The sequence below is a fragment of the Schistocerca serialis genome, chromosome 1 (assembly GCF_023864345.2).
Source record: "Schistocerca serialis cubense isolate TAMUIC-IGC-003099 chromosome 1, iqSchSeri2.2, whole genome shotgun sequence".
Taxonomy (NCBI): Eukaryota; Metazoa; Arthropoda; class Insecta; order Orthoptera; family Acrididae; genus Schistocerca; species Schistocerca serialis.
In genome coordinates, this window is record NC_064638.1 from 1028497210 (window position 1) to 1028520718 (window position 23509).

General features: G+C 43.2%; 1 protein-coding gene across 2 annotated transcripts in view; it reads right to left on the reverse strand.

The window, feature by feature from the left end:
- Positions 1 to 23509, reverse strand: part of LOC126413865 (probable 39S ribosomal protein L45, mitochondrial) — a 101007-nt gene that overhangs the window by 56168 nt on the left and 21330 nt on the right. For both annotated transcript variants that reach the window (XM_050083301.1, XM_050083302.1), the window contains 2 exons: positions 11509 to 11625; positions 10828 to 11031 (listed from right to left, as the gene is read on the reverse strand). In XM_050083301.1, coding sequence (XP_049939258.1) covers positions 10828 to 11031; positions 11509 to 11625 — 321 coding nt within the window. The remainder of the gene's footprint in view (positions 1 to 10827; positions 11032 to 11508; positions 11626 to 23509) is intronic.

Consider the following 23509-nt stretch of genomic DNA (forward strand, 5'->3'; position numbering starts at 1 on the left):
TCCTGATGTGGAAAGGGTCCTTCCGGATGCCATGAAGAGCACAGGGTGCAGCCAGCTGCAGGTGGTGGCACATATCGGCACTAATGACGTGTGTCGCTTTGGATCTGAGGAAATTCTCTCTGGATTCCAGAGGCTATCTGATTTGGTGAAAGCTGCCGGTCTTGCTTATGAGATGAAGGCAGAGTTCACCATCTGCAGCATCGTTGACAGAACCGACTGTGGACCTTTGCTGCAGAGCCGGGTGGAAAGTCTGAATCAGAGGCTCAGACGGTTTTGCGACCGTGTTGGCTGCAGATTCCTTGACTTGTGCCATAGGGTGGTGGGGTTTCGGGTTCCGCTGAATAGGTCAGGAGTTCACTACACTCAGCTGGCGGCTACACAGGTAGCGGAGGCTATGTGGCGTGGACTGGGCGGTTTTTTAGGTTACAAGGCCTCAGGAAAGTACGGGGTGGGCTGCAATCTCAAAGGGTGCATGGCAAATACAGGACGTGCTTGGATCAAGGAACAGTTGGAATGGTAGTTGTAAATTGTTGTAGTTGTGCTGGGAAAGTCCCTGAGCTTCAAGCGCTAATAGAAAGCACAGAAGCTGAAATCGTTATAGGTACAGAAAGCTGGCTAAAGCCTGAAATAAGTTCTGCAGAAATTTTTACGAAGTCTCAGACGGTGTTCAGGAAAGATAGATAACTCAGAATTGGTGGTGGAGTGTTTGTGTCTGTCAGTAGTGGTTTATCTTGTAGTGAAGTCGAAGTAGATACTCCGTGCGAACTGGTATGGGTGGAGGTTATACTTAACAGCCGAACTAAGTTAACAATTGGCTCCTTCTACCGACCCCCAGACTCCGATGATATAGTTGCTGAACAGTTCAGAGAAAATTTGAGTCTCGTAACAAATAAATACCCCACTCATACGGTTATAGTCGGTGGAGACTTCAACCTTCCCTCGATATGTTGGCAAAAATACTTGTTCAAAACCGGCGATAGGCAGAAAACATCTTCCAAGACTGTCCTAAATGCTTTCTCCGAAAATTATTTCGAGCAGTTAGTCCACGAACCCACGCGAATTGTACATGGTTGCGAAAATACACTTGACCTATTAGCCACAAACAATCCAGAGCTAATAGAGAGCATCATGACTAATACAGGGATTAGTGATCACAAGGTCGTTGTAGCTAGGCTCAATACCGTTTCTTCCAAATCCACCAGAAACAAACACAAAATAACTTTATTTAAAAAAGCGGATAAAGTGTCACTAGAAGCTTCCCTAAGAGACAATCTCCATTCCTTCCGAACTGACTATGCAAATGTAGACGAGATGTGGCTCAAATTCAAAGATATAGTAGCAACAGCAACTGAGAGATTCATGCCTCATAAACTGGTAAGACATGGAACTGATCCCCCATGGTACACAAAACAGGTCCGAATGCTGTTGCAGAGGCAACGGAAAAAGCATGCGAAGTTCAGAAGAACGTGAAATCCCGAAGATTGGCTAAAATTTACAGACGTGCGAAATTTGGCACGGACTTCAATGCGAGATGCCTTTGATAGGTTCCACAACGAAACATTGTCTCGAAATTTGGTAGAAAATTCGAAGAAATTCTGGTTGTATGTAAAGTACATAAGCGGCAAGACGCAGTCAATACCTCCGCTGCGCAGTGCCGATGGTACTGTTACCGACGACTGTGCCGCTAAAGCGGAGTTATTGAACGCAGTTTTCCGAAATTCCTTCATCAGGGAAGACGAATGGAATATTCCAGAATTTGAAACACGAACAGCTGCTAGCATGAGTTTCTTAGAAGTAGATACCTTAGGGGTTGCGAAGCAACTGTTACCGACGACTGTACCACTAGAGCGGAGTTATCGAACGCAGTTTTCCGAAATTCGTTCACCAGGGAAGATGAATGGAATATTCCAGAATTTGAAACACGAACAGCTGCTAGCATGAGTTTCTTAGAAGTAGATACCTTATGGGTTGCGAAGCAACTCAAATCGCTTGATACGGGAAAGTCTTCAGGTCCAGATTGTATACCGATTAGGTTCCTTTCAGATTACGCTGATACAATAGCTCCCTACTTAGCAATCATATACAACCGCTCCCTCACCGATAGATCTGTACCTACAGATTGGAAAATTGCGCAGGTTGCACCAGTGTTTAAGAAGGGTAGTAGGAGTAATCCATCGAACTACAGACCTATATCATTGACGTCGGTTTGCAGTAGGGTTTTGGAGCATATACTGTATTCAAACATTATGAATCACCTTGAAGGGAACAATCTATTGACACGTAATCAGCATGGTTTCAGAAAACATAGTTCTTCTGCAATGCAGCTAGCTCTTTGTTCGCACGAAGTAATGGCCGCTATCGACAGGGGATCTCAAGTTGATTCCGTATTTCTAGATTTCCGGAAGGCTTTTGACACTGTTCCTCACAAGCGACTTCTAATCAAGCTGCGGGCCTATGGGGTATCGTCTCAGTTGTGCGACTAGATTCGTGATTTCCTGTCAGAAAGGTCGCAGTTCATAGTAATAGACGGCAAATCATCGAGTAAAACTGAAGTGATATGAGGTGTTCCCCAGGGAAGCGTCCTGGGACCTCTGCTGATCCTGATCTATATAAATGACCTGGGTGACAATCTAAGCAGTTCTCTTAGGTTGTTCGCAGATGATGCTGTAATTTACCGTCTAGTAAGATCATCCGAAGACCAGTATCAGTTGCAAAGCGATTTAGAAATAATTGCTATATGGTGTGGCTGGTGGCAGTTGACGCTAAATAACGAAAAGCGTGAAGTGATCCACATGAGTTCCAAAAGAAATCCATTGGAATTTGATTACTCGATAAATAGTACAATTCTCAAGGCTGTCAATTCAACTAAGTACCTGGGTGTTAAAATTACGAACAACTTCAGTTGGAAAGACCACATAGATAATATTGTGGGGAAGGCGAGCCAAAGATTGCGTTTCATTGGCAGGACACTTAGAAGATTCAACAAGTCCACTAAAGAGACAGCTTACACTACACTAGTTCGTCCTCTGTTAGAATATTGCTGCGCGGTGCGGGATCCTTACCAGGTGGGATTGACGGAGGACATCGAAAGGGTGCAAAAAAGGGCAGCTCATTTTGTATTATCATTTAATAGGGTAGAGAGTGTGGCACATATGATACGCGAGTTGGGATGGAAGTCATTAAAGAAAAGACGTTTTTCATCGCAGCGAGATCTATTTACGAAATTTCAGTCACCAACTTTCTCTTCCGAATACGAACATATTTTTTTGAGGCCAACCTACATAGGTAGGAATGATCATCAAAATAAAATAAGAGAAATCAGAGCTCGAACAGAAAGGTTTAGGTGTTCGTTTTTCCGGCGCACTGTTCGGGAGTGGAATGGTAGGGAGATAGTAAGATTATGGTTCGATGAACCCTCTGCCAAGCACTTAAATGTGAATTGCAGAGTAATCATGTAGATGTAGATGTAGATTGTGTCATCTCTTGAGGAAATAGCATAATTACCAATATTTCAACACTACACCTACTTATTAAAAGTTACTGTGGATAATTCAAGACTGCAGGTAATGGGCATCACTGCAACCAACTTCTGATGGTAAATTATAGTTGGGTGCAGCATGTATTGTCAACAGATACTAGCAGGGGCTCTATATTGCAGCCTAAAGCAGCCCCTCCCCATCTCCATGAAACACTCATCCCAAACTATTTGGAAAAAGCTTTAACTCTACACAATATGAAATGCTTTCTGTAGAAATAAAATAGTTTGACTGGGCACTGTAAATCTTGTTGTTGTGGTCTTCAGCCTGAAGACTGGTTTTATGCAGCTCCCCACATTGCTCTGTCCTGTGAAAACCTCTTCATCTCTCAATAACTGCTGCAACATACATTCACTTGAACCAACTTACTATATTCACTTCTTGGTAAATCTCTACAATTTTTACCTCCACACTTCCTTACAGTACTTCACTGACGATTCCTTGATGTCTTAGAATGTGTCCTATCAACCAGTCCCTTATTTTAGTCAAGTTGTGCCATAAATTTCTGTTTTCCACAATTTCACTCAGAGCCACCTCATAAATTAATCATAATATCAATCTTATACTCAGCATTATTCTGTAGCACCACATTTCAAAAGCTTCTATTCTTCTTGTCTGAACTGTTGATCATCCATATTTCACTTCATTCCGAGGCTCACTCCAGACAAATACCGACACAAAGGACTTCGTAATACTACAATTTATTTTCAGTGTTTACAAATTTCTCTTCTTCAGAAACACTTTTATTTCCATTGCCAGTCTACATTTTATACCCTCTCTACTTCCACCATCATCAGTTACCTTACTGCCCAAACAGCAAACTTAACTGTGACATTCCACTGGGCTACCATCTAGACACGGGGCACCAGATGATGTCTCCAATGTCAGCTGTAATCACCCAACTGGTACACATGATGCAACTGTCACTCCGTGTCCACTACTGCAAAACAAAAGAGGGGACACCACACCTGAGTGACTAGCATGGAATCTACCGAAGTGCCTCCTAGTGCCACCTGCGACGCACCACCTAAGTATGAGATTGCTGCCAGGCAATCACCCTTGGTCTACTCTTGCTCATCTTGCTATTTACTAAACTAACTAGAACTGTACCTGTCTTGCCACATGGCTACACCACACATTGTATCAGCTGTGAACTATTTTCCTGAGAGATTATTAAATATACTTGTTCTGGAGGTGCTATCTCCTGCTTCTTTTATGTTGCGAGTTACAGCGTAATTTTATTTGTTAGTAATCATGGACCTTGTACAACAGGCTACCTTACAGGGTACTTCGATGGAAATTGAGTTACAGCAGTTTCTACAACAGCAGGTAGAGGGACAGAAACGTCAGGAAGCTTTGTTGTCGGCATTGCTCTCTCGGCCACTGGCTACAAATCTGTCATTGTTCCCGCCCTAAAATGAGAAGGTAGAAGGGTGGGAGGTACATGAGAAGTGCCTCCAGCAGCACTTTGCTGCATACCAAGTAATGAAACCAGCCATGGTAAAATATCTTTTCCTGTTGTGGATCTCATCCAGTACGTATCAGCTTTTGTGTAAACTGGCCCGTCTATGCAATTGACACACCTGACCTTTGACAAAATGTGTGCTCTGTTAACTACCTACTTGCATTAACACTGCCATGTCATTGGATCCTGTGTGGGATTTATCAGTGTCATAAACAATCAATCAGTCATACTCAGCACTGGTGGCTGAATTGCAGGGAGACTCAGTTGGAAATGCTGCTTGTGACTCCAAAAAATAAGGAAATGGCAATGCAAAAATGTTGTAAGAAACCTCACATTTTTGGGGGTTCACAATATGGATAGAGACAATCTATTCAGCCTTGATGCTTTTTTCCTCTTTGGGGATCGAAAACCCTCAGTATGGAGTCGCCTTACATTTTCTCTGGGAGTCTAGAGAAATTGGTATGTCCTTACTTCTTTTGTGCATGACCTGTGCCTCTCACACTGCAGAATGCTATCAAGAATGATATAGATAGATAGATAGAGAGATATATAGAAAGCCTTGGATGTCACTGAACCCAAGCCTGTGAGTAGTAACACATTTACTTCTTGCAGAGAAAACTTTGCAGAAACTGCATCTTTGTGGAGATTCTAACGTTACCGTCATTTCCCAGTCAGAGATTAATATGTGTCCCATTCTGAAACAAGACGAGCTTTTCTTTGCACTCATGGAGGTCACTAGTTTTCGAAGGTTGATATCTCCAAAGCTTGCTTACAGCTACCCTCGATGAGGAATCATAGAAAGTCCTGATAGTAAACATGCCACATGGATTATAAAGTTTCAAATGCCTGGTTTTCAGGGAGCCAGTGCCTTGGTAACCTTTCAAAGGTTCCTCGAGCAACTGCTGCAAGATGTTCCACGCTGCATAAATCACCTAGACAACATTGTGGTGAAGGAGGCCACAGCTTAGGAAACTTGTGGGTCACAGGCACCTGAACAAGCATTCCGAGAACCTGAACCAGGCCCTCCTGTCAGCACCATGTCTTGCCATACTTCAGTTGGGCAAACAGTTAGTGGTAGCAGATGCCTCTGAACAGGACCTCGAGGGCCCTGCCAGCATGTAGAGTTGTAGATGGCTCAGAACATCTGATCACATTCGTGTCAAAGACATTCAATGCTACGTAGAAAACACATTCATAAATTGTTAAAGTGGCTCTGGCAATCATCTCTGCACTGAATAAATTCCATGTATTCGTATACAGAGCAATGTTTCACCTCTTTAGAGATCATGAGCTGTTGCTCTCCCTCTTCAGTCCTGCAGCAATGTTAACTGAGAGGCCTGCCGACCAACTCCAGCCCTGGGCACTTTTTCTCGTTACGAAATTCACATCCACAATACCACTCACCATGTCACTGTCGGCAGCTTGACCCATCTCCTGTTGGGGCCCAACCCAGAGTTCAAACAAGGGGATATCTTGTGCTTCCAGGCAAACGAAGAGGCTCAACAGGTGGTGGATCCTTTCCCTGTTATGGGGGTCTGTGTAGCTGTGGCCATGGCCAAGAACACCATCTTACAACAAGTACTCAGGTATTGCAGTACATACAACAGCACTGACTGGACCGGATTCCCGATTGGGACTCCCACCCACCATGACATTACTTCCACCTATGATATTGGCTAATCCTGGTGGATGAAGTTATCCTATTAACCGGGGGTGAAGGGTCTCTCAGGGTAGCCTGATACTATATCTGCACCTGGCAATGTTACAGCTATTGTACCAAGGTCACTGGGGTGTCTCATGAACTCACATGCCCAGCGCCCTGTGTACTGGCAGGGGAAAGACCAGCAGATCAAACATCTTGCCCGCAACTGTCATCAGTGTGAACAACAGCAAGTGACTCCCTGACAAACATTCTCACCCTGGTCTCATGCCGTGCAGAAGCTATGGTTGCAGTAATCAGCAGAATTTTCACTATTGAAGGACATCATCTCACGCTGGTGTCAGACAATGGGCCACAATTTCACTCCCAGGTTTCTGGTGAGTTCTGCTACAAAAAATAGTGTTCAACACCTGCTGTCTCTGCCTTTCCACCATCAATCAAATGGTGAGACCAAAATATTCATGAAAACTTTTAAAATACAGATTGACACCAATACAGGCGATGAGTCCAGAGGAAATCCTCCATGGCCATCAGCCCTGTACACTCCTCCATCTCATGCTCAATGCATGGAGGCCTGTCTGCAGTGTGATCTGCTGCATGCTTCTGGCCAGGCACCCACATTTGAGCAAGGGGCTTTGGACGCCAGAACAAGTGGATTCTGGCGGTCATCTGGCAGCAGTAGGGAACTGCAAGCTGACTCTGTCTACAGGGGACCAAACAGTAACATGCCATGAAAATCAGCTCCATCTGTGGTGGGTGACCCAGCTGCCACCAACCTCCAGGCCTGTAGCAGAGAAGCCACCTTTCATTTCTCTTTCACCATCCGTTGCTATCTCCGCTTCTGCTCCCAATCCATTCCTGCCCTCTGGTTCAGTGGTGTTTTTCCCTAATCCCAGCTACGTCCTCTCCTCTCTCTGTTTATAGGTCACCTGAGATTGACTGGAGGTTGGAACAAGATCATGCAGCAGTACTGCCCAACCAAGAATGCCTGCACTGCTGCAGCTCCCTAGCGTGCCAGGACCCATCTTAGAGATGGAAGGGTCTCCACTACCAGCATCGGAGTCACTAAGCCCTTGACTGTGCTGCCAGGAGGGTACTTCTGGCTGCAAGCTCCTGTCTGCGCTGACTGGGAGCTAGTAAAACTGGAGGCCATCTGACAGTCCCGAAGACATAGGTCTGGTTAGGAGCATTCCCAGGGTGCCCAGATAGGTGAGGATCAACTTGCTGATACGCAACTTGCCATTTCCCCACAGGGCTACCACCTAGTTACTGGGCACTATCTGTCATCTCCAATGCATAACTGGCTCATGCAATGCAACAGTTACTCCACATCCACTACTGCAAAGCAAGGCCTCCTTGGGGGAGACACCACGGCCAAGCAAACATACATTAATGCTGTGTATGTGCCTCCCAGCACCACCTCCTAGGTACGATCATTGTATGTGATCACCGCCTGGCAATCAACCTCAGTCTACCCTTGCTCATCATGCTATTTACCACATTAGCTAGAACTGTACCTCTCCTGCCATGTGGCTATGCCATACATTGTATCCATTATGAGCTATTGTCCCGTACGACTGTCCAATATTCTTGTTCTGGAGATGCCACCTCATGGCTTTTTTGTTATGAGGTACAACATTCATTTACCACTTTTAGTGTCTTGTTTCCTAGTTGAATTCCCTCAGCAGCAGCTAATTTAATTTGACAACATTCCATTTTACTTGTTTTGTTTGCTTTTGTTGTTGTTTTGCTTTTTTTGTATCCTCCTTTCAAGATACTGTTTCTTCCCTTCAAATGCTCTTCTGAGTCCTTAGCCATTTTTGATAGAAATACAATGCCATATGCAAACTGTAAAGATTGTGTTTCTTCACACTGAAACTTAATTTCTTCTCGAAATTTTTCTTTGGTTTCTTTTAATGCTTGCTCAATGTACAGCTTGAATAACATTGGAGATAAGCTACAAGCCTATCTCACTCCCATTTCAACCACTGCTTCCCTTTCATGCCTTCCCACTGCAGTCTGGTTTGTGTGCAAGTTGTACATAATTTTTTTTCTCCCTGTATTTTCTCCCTACTATCATCAGAATTTTAAAGAGTGTATTCCAGTCAACATTACTAAAAGCTTTCTGAAAGTCTACAAATGCCATAAACATAGGTTAGTTTTCTTTAACCTATCCTCTATAATAAGTTGGAGGGGCAGTATTGCCTTGCAAACTGATCATCCCTGTAGTTGGCTTCTACCAATTTTTCCTTTCTTCTGTAAATGATTTGTGTGATTATCTTGCGATAATGACTTATCAAATTGATAGTTTGGTAATATTCACCCTTGTCAGAACCTGCTTTCTTTGGAATTGGAATTATTACATTATCCTTGATATCTGAGGGTGCTTCCCTAGTCTCATACATTTTGCACAACAAGTGGGATAGTTAAAGTGTGGCTGCCTTCCCAAGGATATCAGCAGTTCTGGGGAATTTCACCTACTGCAGAGGCCTCGTGTCGACTTAGGTCTTTCAGCTCTCTGTTAGTTTCCTCTTGCAGTGTCATATCTCTGACCATCTATTTCCTCTTACCCTCTTATAATATTGTCTTTAAGTTCATTTTCCTAGTATAGCTTCTCTACATATCCCTTCCACCTTTCAGTTTTTCCTTCTTTCCTTAGATAGGTTTTCCATCTGAGCTCTTGATATTCATACAGCTGCTTCCCTTTTCTCTACCAGTCTCTTTAATTTTCCTATGGGTGGTATCTACCTTTCCACAAACTACACATGCTTCTATGGACTTGCATTTGTTCTCTAGCCATCCCTGCTTAGTCATTTGGACTTCATATTTTAGACACCTGTATTCCCTTTCACCTGCTTCATTTGTTGCATTTTTAAATTTCACCTTTCAACAATCACATTAAAAATCTCCTGTAATGACCAAGTATTTCTCCCAGGCCTTGTCTTTTTACCTATTTGATCCTCTGCTGCCTTCACTATTACATCTCTTGAAGCTGCCAATTTGCCTTCTACTGTATTCCTTTCCCCTGTTTCAGTCAACCGCTCCCTAGTGCTCCCCTTTGAAGTTCTCAACAATCTCTGGTTCTTTCTTCCTGATCCCATCTTCTTAATTTCCTACCTTATTGCAATTTCTTCAGTTTTAATCTACAGCTCAAAGTCAACAAATTATGGTCAGTGTCCACACCTTACCCGGAAATGTCTTACAGTTTAAATCTGGTTCTGAAATCTCTGTCTTACCATTATATAATAAATCCAAAACCGTTCAATGTCTCCAGATCTCTTCCAAGTATACAACCCTCTTTCATCATTCTTGATCCAGGTGACAGCACTGATTAAATTATGCTCTATGCAAAATTTTATGTGGCGGCATTCACACCCCCCCCCCCCCCCCCCCGTCCCCCCTTTTTCCACTCAATATGCTATTCCTCGTTCTCTTCCTTTTCCTACTACTGAACTCCAGTCCCCCACCACAATGAAATGTTCCTCTCCCTTTAACTATCTGAATAATTTCTCTTATCTCATCATATATTCTTTCAATCTCTTCCTCATCTGTCATCTTAGTTGGCAGATAAACTTGTTCTATTGTGATGGGTGTTGGCTTGTGTCTATCTTGGCTAAAATACTGCATTCACTATGCTGTAATAGTAGCTTACCTGCGTTCTTATTTTCTTATGCTTTATTGACCTACTCCTGCAGTATCCTTATTTGATTTTGTATTTGTACAATGGTAATTACCTGACCAGAAGTCCTGCTCATCCTCCATCGAACTTCACTAATTCTCACTATATCTAACTTCAACTTCTCCATTTTCCATTTTAAATTCTCCAATCTACATCCCGATCAACGTATCTAAAATTCCACACTCTAACCTACAGAATGGCAGTTTTGTTTTTCCTGATGATGATATCTTCCTGAGTAGTCCCTGTCTGCTGTTCTGAATGGGGAACTACTCAATTGCTGGAATGTTTTACCCATTAGGATGCCATGGTCATTAAGCCAAAGAGTAGAGCCACATGTCCTCAGACAGCTGTAGAGTCCCCTTGCCTTTTGCCATTCACAAAAAGAATATGTTACAAAAATAGTAACTGAGATCCTTTGCAAACAGACATAAATTTTTTCATTTATTATGATGGATACATGAAGTTCTAGTTATTTAAATCTACTTACTGGAACAGAAATTATGGACATTTTCCCATCACCTTCTGGTGGAACATATGGTTCAAATGCACCACCTGTGCAACTTATGAAAAATGGTCTTTCTACCCATGGCCTTGGTGGGAGAAGACCTCTTTCCTTAAGTCTACTCCGTACTTCTTCCTCAGACAGTTCGTCCGTGTCTTCTTCAAAATTTGGTAATTCAATTTTCTGAACCTGAAAGCCAAACAATGAAACTTTACTAGATAACTGGGAGAACCTAAAAAGGGCAGCATCAGGGTTTGTTAGTGACATTCATCAATGAATATTGTATACTGTAATTGAAACATGATGAACAGAATTTTCATAATTACAAATTACATACAGGCAAGCAACATTCCACTTTGTTTTCTCTTGCCGTGAATTTTCTTCCAACTTTATGACCCAAGTACCTGTTGTTATGCACATTTTCTCAAGCTTCTCTATCACTTCTCTACACTATTTTTGTCTTCCCCTTTTTTTATTTTAGTTCTGACAAATTATAATGGAATGCAATGTACATATGGTTTGGTCTCAGTTATTTGATATATCCCAATCTCAGTCTGCTATTAACAGGCAGGGCTTTTTAACTACCTGACACTTACTTCATTTATTTTTCATTTTTACATTTAAATTACCAACGAAATTTAAATTTAGGTAACTGTAAGAACTCACCTTAAGCCCCCTAAGCCTCTTAAACTTTGGATTCCAGTGTTTATAACACCTCGCATGTTGTGAATTCAATAAAGTACATTTAATGCCACATGAATATGTTCCAGGGATGATACATTTCTGAAATAAAATGTAACAGTTATTTTTCCATCTTCCAAAAACACAAACTCAAAGGACAATTCATAAATTTATCTGAAAGTAGTGAATTTAACACATTACATTAAATATACGATAAAAGTATTGACAATCAATAGTCTGGGTGAACACACATTTTTTTCTGATGAACTTGGTACAGCTGCTCAAGAGCAGCAGCTGAGTTTTGATGTAAGTCATCAGTAGTTTTGATATCTTACTATCAAGTAATTTGTTAAAATTCATTATATCTCTTGGCCAGTTATAGATGGGTTGTGATACAGTGTTACTATAAATGATTCATTTGTTTTCATAGCTCTGTATTTCCCAAAGTGTTACACAAACAAATATGACTGAAGCCTAAATAGAACTGTAAACTCACAATGCTTTTTGCCCCCTCTAGTCTCACAACCCATGTCCAAGCAGTAGTCAGGTTTGTTCCATACCTTATGTAGCAACATCCTATCAACACTCAGCACAACAACACTGATGCATTCTCAGAAGTGTTGCTTGCTATGGTGGTACGTAAACACAGCCCTTAATGTACCCCAAAAGGAAAAGGTCACAAGGCATCAGGTCATGTGATTTTGGGAGGGCGCAAGAAAGGGGCAAGATCGACAAGGGAACAGAGCCACGTCATCTTCACTACTACACCCAATCCAGTGATATGAAGGTAAGAGGTACATGTCACAGATGTAGATGTATTCTCACACAAGTAGAACGCTCCATACAACTTTGTTGGTGACACTGCGCAGATAAGCTTTGGATAATCTGTTCATGCACCACAATTTGATGAGGATTTTCAGTGCCTCACACTCTCACATTGCAATGATTAACCTTTCCAGATAAATAGAAGGCATTTCATCATTGAATATCAGCTTGGAGACAAAATGTTCTGCCTCAAGTGCTACCTGCATTGTGATGCAAAACAGAAACTGCCATTTAAAACTGTTGCATGAGCTACAGACAGTGCAGTTTGAAATGTTACCACCATCGAAGAATCTTCCTCAGAATTTGCTGTGGTATTCTAAGTTCGTGACTTGCATGGGCCGATGATTTTTTTAGGACTGCATAAGAGACTTTCCCTCACTCTCTCCATGGTTGCATCTGGGACACTTGGTCAACTAGTAGTTTTTTGTTTACAGAGACAACCAGTGTTCATAAACTGTTGATACCAATGGACAGTGCTCTGGTTGCATGGCAGTTCTTTTCGATAATTCCTTCTGAATGAAAACTGCATTGTTGTAACACATAAACATTATACATATTCCAACAAAAAAACTGTTTTTGTGCTTTGTCATCATTTTGTCGAGACACCATCATATCGCCAACAGTGGACACAGTGTAAACTCTGTGATTTTCCCAATTTACTCATGAATCAATCATATTTGGAAAATTGAGAACTTTGTAAAAAATGAATAATTAATATACACTCCTGGAAATGGAAAAAAGAACACATTGACACCGGTGTGTCAGACCCACCATACTTGCTCCGGACACTGCGAGAGGGCTGTACAAGCAATGATCACACGCACAGCACAGCGGACACACTAGGAACAGGGGTGTTGGCCATCGAATGGCGCTAGCTGCGCAGCATTTGTGCACCGCCGCCGTCTGTGTCAGCCAGTTTGCCGTGGCATACGGAGCTCCATCGCAGTCTTTAACACTGGTAGCATGCCGCGACAGCGTGGACGTCAACCGTATGTGCAGTTGACGGACTTTGAGCGAGGGCGTATAGTGGGCATGCGGGAGGCCGGGTGGACGTACCACCGAATTGCTCAACACGTGGGGCATGAGGTCTCCACAGTACATCGATGTTGTCGCCAGTGGTCGGCGGAAGGTGCACGTGCCCGTCGACCTGAGACCGGACCGCAGCGACGCACGGATGCACGCCAAGACCGTAGGATCCTACGCAGTGCCGTAGGGGACCGCACCGCCACTTCCCAGTAAATTAGGGACACTGTTGCTCCTGGGGTATCGGCGAGGACCATTCGCAACCATCTCCATGAAGCTGGGCTACGGTCCCGCACACCGTTAGGCCGTCTTCCGCTCACGCCCCAACATCGTGCAGCCCGCCTCCAGTGGTGTCGCGACAGGCGTGAATGGAGGGACGAATGGAGACGTGTCGTCTTCAGCGATGAGAGTCGCTTCTGCCTTGGTGCCAATGATGGTCGTATGCGTGTTTGGCACCGTGCAGGTGAGCGCCACAATCAGGGCTGCATACGACCGAGGCACACAGGGCCAACACCCGGCATCATGGTGTGGGGAGCGATCTCCTACACTGGCCGTACACCACTGGTGATCGTCGAGGGGACACTGAATAGTGCACGGTACATCCAAACCGTCATCGAACCCATCGTTCTACCATTCCTAGACCGGCAAGGGAACTTGCTGTTCCAACAGGACAATGCACGTCCGCATGTATCCCGTGCCACCCAACGTGCTCTAGAAGGTGTAAGTCAACTACCCTGGCCAGCAAGATCTCCGGATCTGTCCCCCATTGAGCATGTTTGGGACTGGATGAAGCGTCGTCTCACGTGGTCTGCACGTCCAGCACGAACGCTGGTCCAACTGAGGCGCCAGGTGGAAATGGCATGGCAAGCCGTTCCACAGGACTACATCCAGCATCTCTACGATCGTCTCCATGGGAGAATAGCAGCCTGCATTGCTGCGAAAGGTGGGTATACACTGTACTAGTGCCGACATTGTGCATGCTCTGTTGCCTGTGTCTATGTGCCTGTGGTTCTGTCAGTGTGATCATGTGATGTATCTGACCCCAGGAATGTGTCAATAAAGTTTCCCCTTCCTGGGACAATGAATTCACGGTGTTCAATTTCCAGGAGTGTATATATATATAAAAACTGAATGATTACTTTCTCTCTACAGTATCTGTTCAAAATGTCAACAGTCTAGTGATCTCAACAAACTTTATAGCAATGTATCATGATCTGAATCTACCATTACAAGATATTCGTGTAACTCTTTGACAAATTAATTTTGAGCTCACATCTGTGAAATCCAAAGCATTTCCCATCGCTTTCAGCAACTCTAGAGCTACAGTGTAATACAGTCACAAACAATCATATATATACACAGTACTGTCACATTAACCAGCTAAGTGCAATAACCACTCACAGATGGGAGGTGTCAGGAGCAGATATAAAATGTGTCAGGGCAATGTGGAAAACAGTGCAGTCATTGTCATAATACAGAAATACAGCAATTTATCTGATTCCCAAAAAGGCATGATCATTGGCTTTCGGGCCAAGGGTGGAAGCATTTCCAAAACAACTAGGTTTGTAAACTGTTTGCATGCTGCCATGGTTAAAGGATACCAATGACAAAATTGTGCTATTCAAAACAGGTGCTGAGGCAACTATGGTCCACCACGGGCCACAGATGATAGAGGTGAATGATGGCTAGAGATATGTGTATGGGAGAATAGGCATGCAACTGTTGAGTAAGTGAACACATAGATGAACCAAAGAGCTATCAACAGCGTCTCCCCAACGACTGATCTGCAAGCCCTGTTGTGTATGGGTCTCTGCAGCAGATGCTTGGTTCATAAACCCTTTCTGGCCACTGTTCATGGGTGACAGAGGCTGGAATTTGCATGCCAATACTGCAAATGGACATTCACTGAGTAGTGAAAGGTGGCCTTTTCAGATGAATCTCGTTTATGCTCCACAGGACTGACAGCAAACATCCTGAAACAACTGTCAGAAGGTCCAGTCTGGAGGAGGGAGCATTATGGTCTGGGGAATGTTTTCGTGGCATTCTTTGGGTGTTATTGTCATTCTGGAAAACACAATGGATCAACACAAGTATGCAGTTATCCTTGGAGATCATGTCCATCCCTACATGCAGTTTGTTTTTTCTCAGCCCCTGTCCTCCCCTGCCCACCAAACTTGCTGGCTTTAAACCACCTCAATCAGGCTGTTCAAGCAGTATATCTTCAACAGAGAAACCAAGTGCAGTTGGCCACAGAGCTGAAGTTGGCATGGCTCCACACCCCTGAAGGCACCTTTCAGAACCTGACTCTTTTTCTGCAAGTCGCAGCATTTCACACTGCAAAAGGTGATTATTCAGGTTTTTGACGAGAGATCACACTGATGTGACTGGACAGTTTATATATGTGTGAGAATTTTGTAATGAATAGAAGTCTGTACCCAAGATTCCAGGAGGGAGCATAGGTCCCCCTCTCACCCTGCCTCCCCTTGCAAATGCCTATACTCCCAACATATAACCATTTGGTTCACTCAATAGACTCATATAACTGATTTTGAGTTTTGGACAACTGATGTGTGGTTCATTCAACCAAATGAAAAAATCTCAAACATTTTTCTCTCCCATTCTGTGACCAGATATAAAGTTATAAACACAAACTTCAACTACAATATCAACACTGGCAGCAGAGGACCCCTTTGCTGGCAGCAGAGGACCCTACATTAGCAGCAGAGAAATCTAACCGATAGTCAGAGGCTCAACCCAGCAGCAGTAGAGCACGACCCTTTGCTGGCAGCAGAAGAGCCTCCCTCACCTGTAGCAGCGACAGCGAGCATTATAATGCAGCCAAAGAAAGACATACAATGTGCAGAAAATCTGTAGTATTCAAGGATTTTTGGCACCCCACCTCAAAACAGGATCAGATATGACACAGTAAAGTGTAAGTACAACTGTTATCATTCTCTACTCTACATATTTTCATATTGTAAGCTATAATTCGCAGAGCTTGGGAAATTAATCTTTTGAACTTCAAGTTTCAATTAACAATGACAATAATAATATTATGTGTATTATGGAGGACTGGTACAGGGATTCTGAGTTCGGGGTTGTTAACATTAATCATTATAATTTGGCAGGTCAATTGTGTAGAAAGGATGCCCAAAGTGGAGGATATTGTATTTTTTTTAAATCTAATCTGTACTACTTTGGCAAGTTGTCGTTTCACATTGTTGCCAAAAAGTACTTGACCGATATACTTATAAATAATTATCATCCAAACAGGCTTTGAAGACCCAACGGCATTGAACGGCCATGATGCCATCCTCAGCCCTTAGGCATCACTGGATGCGGATATGGAGGGGAATGTGGTCAGCATATGCTGTTGGCAGTTTTCATGACCAGTGTCACTACTTCTCAGTCAAGTAGCTGAGTGTACCCTGCTTGCCAACAGTACACGACAGACCGAACGGTGACCCATCCAAGTGCTATCCAAGCTATATTTTGGTCAAGTACTTTTTGGCACTTTTTCATAACAACTTGAAATGATTATTCACTTATATATAAACAGTTTTCTTTGCCGTTCTGTGGCCAGGTTTAAACACATAAATGCAAGCTTCAACTATGATATCAACAACTTGCAAATTAGAACTAAGTGAAAAACTGTCATTGAAGCTACTACTCTCACAGATCCGGCAACTGAAGGGGTCTCTCTCGTACCCCATATACCATTATTTACCAGATATTTAAATATCTGGGCATAATGTTGCTAAGCGATATGAGGTGGAACGAGCATGTGAGAACTGTGGTAGGGTAGGAGAATGGTCGACTTTGGTTTACTGGGAGAATTTTAGGAGAGAGTGGTTCACCTGGAAAGGAGACCACATATACGATGTGTTGCAACCTATTCTTGCGTACTGCTTGAGTGTTTGGCATCCATACCAGATCAGATTGAAAGAAAACAACAAAGCAATTCAAAAGCGGGCTGTTAGATTTGTTACCTGTTGGTTCAAACAACGGGTGTTACGGAGATGCTTCAGGAACTCAAATGGGAATCCCTGGAGGGAAGGCGACGTACTTTTCGAGAAACACTATTGAGAATATTTAGAGAACTGGTGTTTGAAGCTGACTGCCAAATGATTCTACTGCCACAAACATACATTCCATGTAAGGATTACAGAGATAAGATATGAGAAATTATGGCTCACACAGAGTCATAAAGGCAACCGTTTCTTCTTCGCCCTATGACAAGTAGTGGTACTGGGTACCCTCCGCCATGCTCCATACTGTGGCTTGAAGAGTATCTATGTAGATGTAGAATGATCCCAACCGATTTACCCATTCATTTTAAGAAACATCAATTCCCAATCAACATTTTGTTTGCAATAACAATAAATAGGGCTCAAAGTTAGAAAGAGGAGAGAAGAGGAGACAGGGAGGAAATGGAGAAAGAGATGGGGGAGGAGGTGATGCACAGAGAGAAGGAGTGGAGTGGAGGAGGAGATGGACAGAGAGAGGGGGAAGGAGTTTAGAATGTATATTCCCACATACATATATTTAGCAATATCAAAGCATTGCCAGGCCTGCTAGTGTTAAACATAAAAGGCGGTGTGAGGCAGAAACATTAAGTACTGAAAAACATTAAATACTGAAAACCATTTTGAAGTTGCTGCTGTTTACTTGCATAGGAAGCTGGGTAAAGCAATAATTATAGCAGGACGTAGATGATACAGTGTAGACACAGACACTTGCATAAATAAATCTGAGTTCCTGCTGAACTTTTAGTTTACTGAAAAGCCACTATAATTGTCTGTAGGGATTTTGTTATAAACCTTGTGAATGAATGTGCACCAAAGGAGTTATTTCTTAATGTAATGCACAGCTTCAACAGGTTTCCTCTTATAAACAGTTCCACAAGAATAACAAATAGAATGGAAAATCTTATAGACAATATATTTTCAAATATGGACACCACAGAGAGAGAAATTATTAACACTGATTTACAGCAATCTGATTATAATGGAGAAAGAGATGGGGGAGGAGGTGATGCACAGAGAGAAGGAGTGGAGTGGAGGAGGAGATGGACAGAGAGAGGGGGAAGGAGTTTAGAATGTAGGTTACAGTACGCTTGTTTACCCACTGCTTGAATACTGCTCAGCAGTGTGGGATCCGTACCAGATAGGGTTGATAGAAGATATAGAGAAGATCCAACGGAGAGCAGCGCGCTTCGTTACAGGATCATTTAGTAATCGCGAAAGCGTTACGGAGATGATAGATAAACTCCAGTGGAAGACTCTGCAGGAGAGACGCTCAGTGGCTCGGTACGGGCTTTTGTCAAAGTTTCGAGAACATACCTTCACCGAAGAGTCAAGCAGTATATTGCTCCCTCCTACGTATATCTCGCGAAGAGACCATGAGGATAAAATCAGAGAGATTAGAGCCCACACAGAGGCATACCGACAATCCTTCTTTCCACGAACAATACGAGACTGGAATAGAAGGGAGAACCGATAGAGGTACTCAAGGTACCCTCTGCCACACACCGTCAGGTGGCTTGCGGAGTATGGATGTAGATGTAGATGTAGATGTAGATGTAGATCCTTACAATTCTAGCTATACCTGTGAGAGAACAGGTGCACATCTTTCTAATAGAGGAAATTTCTACATCTACACGATTACTCTGCAATTCACAATTAAATACTTGGCAGAGGGTCCCTAGGTGCGAGCTCCGATTTCTCTGATTTTATTATAATGATCATTTCTTCCCATGTGTGTTGGCTTCAACAAAATATTTTCACATTCAGAGGAGAAAGCTGGTGAATGAGATTCTGTGAAAAGATTTGACCACAGGAAAAAACGTGTTTGTTTTAATGACTGCCACTCCACTCGCGTATCATATTGTCATGTAGAAGATGGTGTAATTAGACGAATCATGAACACTAACTTCACTTAACGAAGGTTTATTCAGCACCTGCACATACAAGAGCGCGGAGTGAACTGCCTCCGGCCAGAAAATATGCGGTATATATACAGTTACAGAACATTCCAGTACAATGATTCTCGATATTTGGGATACTTCTAGAATGTCATCGAACCGAATATAGAAATTAAAATTTTACAATTCAGGTGAGTTTTGAACTCGCGACCCTCCATGCATCAGTCTAGTATCATAACCGCTACACCATAATGACAGTGCTACTCAGCTTCTTCTGCGACATTGCTCCCTCCTTAAGAGAACAGTGTCTCGGTGTTACGTCCTCCTAGTCCGGGAATGAGTCATCGGTCCTGCATACCCTGACTCCCGATGACTGATGTTCATCCTGGCGATGATCTTCTTAGAACTTCCTTTGCCACTACGCTCTTCATCACTTTTCTACTTGCTGCCTGTCACTGGAGCTTAGAATTTACCCTGGGTTGCAGGATCCTTATAGGGCTTCATTTGAAGAACGTGGACTGTACCTCTGATCTTTCGTCGTCTTGTGTAGGGGTCGAAATCTTCAACTTCATAAGTAATATCAGACAACTGTCTTACAACCTTATAAGGTCCAAAGTAGCGCCTGAGGAGCTCCTCAGAGAGACCAACCTTCCAAACAGGAGTGAAGATTCAGACAAGGTCACCAGGCTGGTAGACAAAAGGGCGGTGGCTCGCGTCATACCTTCAGCAATCGTTTTCTTGAGCCTGCAGCATGCAGAGTCCAGCTAACTGCTGAGCTTCCTCAGCTCTGGTTAACACATGGCCGATTTAGTCATCAGGACGTAACGGAAACACAGTAACCACTGTCGTAGTCGCCTCATGCCCATGCACCAGGAAAAATGTGTAAATCCTGTGGTGTCTTGTTTGGCAGTGTTGTAGGCAAACATCACGAAAGGTAGCACCTCATCCCAGTTGCTCTGCTCAACACTGACGAACATTGATAGCATGTGGGCCAAGGTCTTAATAAGGTGTTCAGTAAGCCCGTTAGTTTGCAGATGGTAGGCAGTCGTCATGTCATCAGTAATGTTGCACCAACGGTTTATCTCTGTCACAAGATTCGATTGATAAACTTTCCCTCGATTCGCAATTAATGACCTTGGGGCACTGTGTTTTAATACAATGTCTTCCATGATGAATTTGGCTACCTCGAATTCTTCAGCTGTTTTCACGGCTTTTGTAATGGCATAGCATGTCAAATAATCAGTGCAAACAATAATCCATCTATTGCCACTAGCAGATGTTGGAAATCATCCCAGGAGGTCAATCCCAACACACTGGAAAGGCATTTCGGTGGTGGAATTAGTATGAGTCGGCCAGGTGGTTTCTGAGGAACTGCCTTTCTCCTCTGGCACTCTCGACAGCGCAACACATGGAGACAGACACTCCTAAATAAACCTGGCCAGAAAAATCTCTTGTAGATCCTATCATACGTCTTAATAAATCCTAAATGTCCGGCCTCAGGTGTGTCATAGAATTTCTGTATAACATCTAAGCGCACATGCTTAGGAATCACTGGTAGCCACCTCTTTCCACATGGATCAAAGTTTTTCTTACAAAGTAATCCATTAATTACCTTAAACTGTCCTTTCACATCCTCTGGCCGATTTAAGGCAAGCATAATGTGAGATATCTTGGCGTCCTTCTTCTGCTCAGCAGAGAGATCCTGGAGTGCGGCGAGACAGTCACTATCTTCATCAAAGTCTTGATGGTCTTGCACAGGGTTTCTTGAGAGACAGTCAGCATCTTGGTGTTTTCTTCCACTTTCGTACACAATGGTGATGTCATACTCTTGAAGACATAGTGCCCACCTGTCGAGTTGTCCTTTTGGATCCTTAAGACCCGTCAACCAACACAGTGAATGATGGTCTGTAACAACTGTGAATGGCCTTCCATAGAGATACTGTCGAAATTTGCACATGCCCCAGGTCACAGCAAGATATTCTCTGACGTTCTCTTTCTGAAGTTGAGTAGTTTCTCTCAGCTTTTGTAAGTGTCTTAGAAGCATAGGCTATAACCTTCTCTTTTCCATCCGAAATTTGCACCAGAACAGCACCAATCCCTTACCCACTGGCATCTGTGTGTAGTTGTGTAGGTGCTCTCTCATCGTACAGACCAAGTACAGGGTCAGTCGTCAGAGCTTTTCACAGCACATTGAAAAATCTGAAAAATCTTGTTGAGCACCACCCCAGATAAATTTAGCACCGGCTTTTAACAACTCTTGGAGTGGCTTGGCTCTGATACAAAAGTTTTTGATAAAACGACAGTAATAAGGACATAATCTGAGGAAGCTTCTCACATCTCTAATACTTTTACGAATAGGAGATTCTGTTACAGATCTCCCCTTATCTGGGTCTGGCCACACACCTTCATTTGACACAAGGTGTCCAAGTATTTTGATTTCTTTTGCTCCAAAGAGACACTTTCTTGGACTAAGTTTCAGTCCACCTTGTTGGAGACACTTACAAACGGCCCTCAGTCTTTTTACATGTTCATCAAATGTCTCTGAGAACACTATAATGACGTCTAAATAACAAAGACACAGCATCCACTTCAGGTGACTTAGAAGATTACCCATCATCCATTCAAAAGTTGTTGGTGCATTACACAAACCAAGCAGCATTACCTTAAACTCATACAGGCCCTCAGGGGTGACGAATGCAGTTTTCTCACGATCAGCCTCATCTACTTCGATTTACCAGTATCCCGAGTACACGTCCATGGTTGAGAAAAACTTAGCCCCCTTCAGACACTCTAGTGTATTGTCAATTCGTGGAAGAGGGTAAATGTCCTTTTTAGTTACCTTATTAAGCTTCCTGTAATCAACACAAAAGCGCCAACTACCATCCTTCTTCCTGACGAGAACCACTGGTGACGACCATGGGCTCTGCGAAGGCTGTATGATGTCATTCTTCGTCATTTTCTCTACCTCATCGCGAATTATTCGACGTTCCGTTGATGACACATAGTATGCTCTCTGGCTTATTGGATGATGGTCTTCAGTGCTAGTCAGGTGCTTCACCGTCGATTTGTCTAATTGGCTCTTCACCTGTGGATTGAAGCATTCAGAGAACTCTTGAAGAATGGCAAGCAGTTTCTTCTGTTGTTCCTTAGTGAGATCTGGTGATAGTCGAGCTAAGTGAACTTATCTCATAGTGGTAGCACTAATTTCGCCCACAGACTAGGCATGGGAGGTTTCTATGACACTCAGCTGCTCTGCAATTAACGGCTCAGTGTTTGCTACGCACATGCGTCTTGGAGGGACCTGTGGTTCTCAGCGACAGTTAACTATCCACAATCCACCAAATCCATTCTTAAACAAGACGACAGAGGCTGGGATCACCAAGTTATTCTTCTGTGGTATGCTTCTCTTACATTCCACTACAAGATCCATGGGTTCATGTATGGCATGACACATGACAGTTACCTTTCTAGCACTGACTGCAGGAATGATCACTTCATCCAGCACACATAGTCTCCACACACTCGGATGCGCATCTTCTTGTCCACAGTATCTCATCTCGTATAGCATAACCTTTGAGCGACCACAATCTATAATTCTCTGAGAAGCTTTCAAAAAGTCCCATCCGAGAATGACGTCATGACTACACTCTTGTAAGAGGATGAAATCTAAGGGCTGTATATGGCCACTTATACCCACACGAATGACACATCTTCCTGAAGGTTTTTCATATTTCCCATTAGCCACCTTCTGCAGAGATGTTTTGCTGTCGACGAATACGGTTTTCTGCCAAGTATATCGAGACAACGCATCAAAAATAAATTACACACAAAAAGTTTGAACGGCTTCTAAACGTCGTATCGATGTCTGTGATGGAGGAAGCAACTGATTTCACAGGTGTTCTTCATCAGATAGTGAGAGAGGAAGTTCAGAAGGCACTTGGATTGCACAGCGAGCAAAAAACCGTACCATTGTTGTCGACAAATATGGTTTTCTGACAAGTATATCGAGACAATGCATCAAAAATAAATTACACACAAAAAGTTTGAACAGCTTCTAAATGTCATATCGATGTCTGTGATGGAGGAAGCGATGGTACTTCTCTGAAACGACTGAATATGATGCTCCAGAGTCCACAAGAGCTTGGGCTGGTTGACTATCCATCAAGATATCAACATAGTTTTCTATCATTTTTGTAGTGATCGACAGAGGAGGAT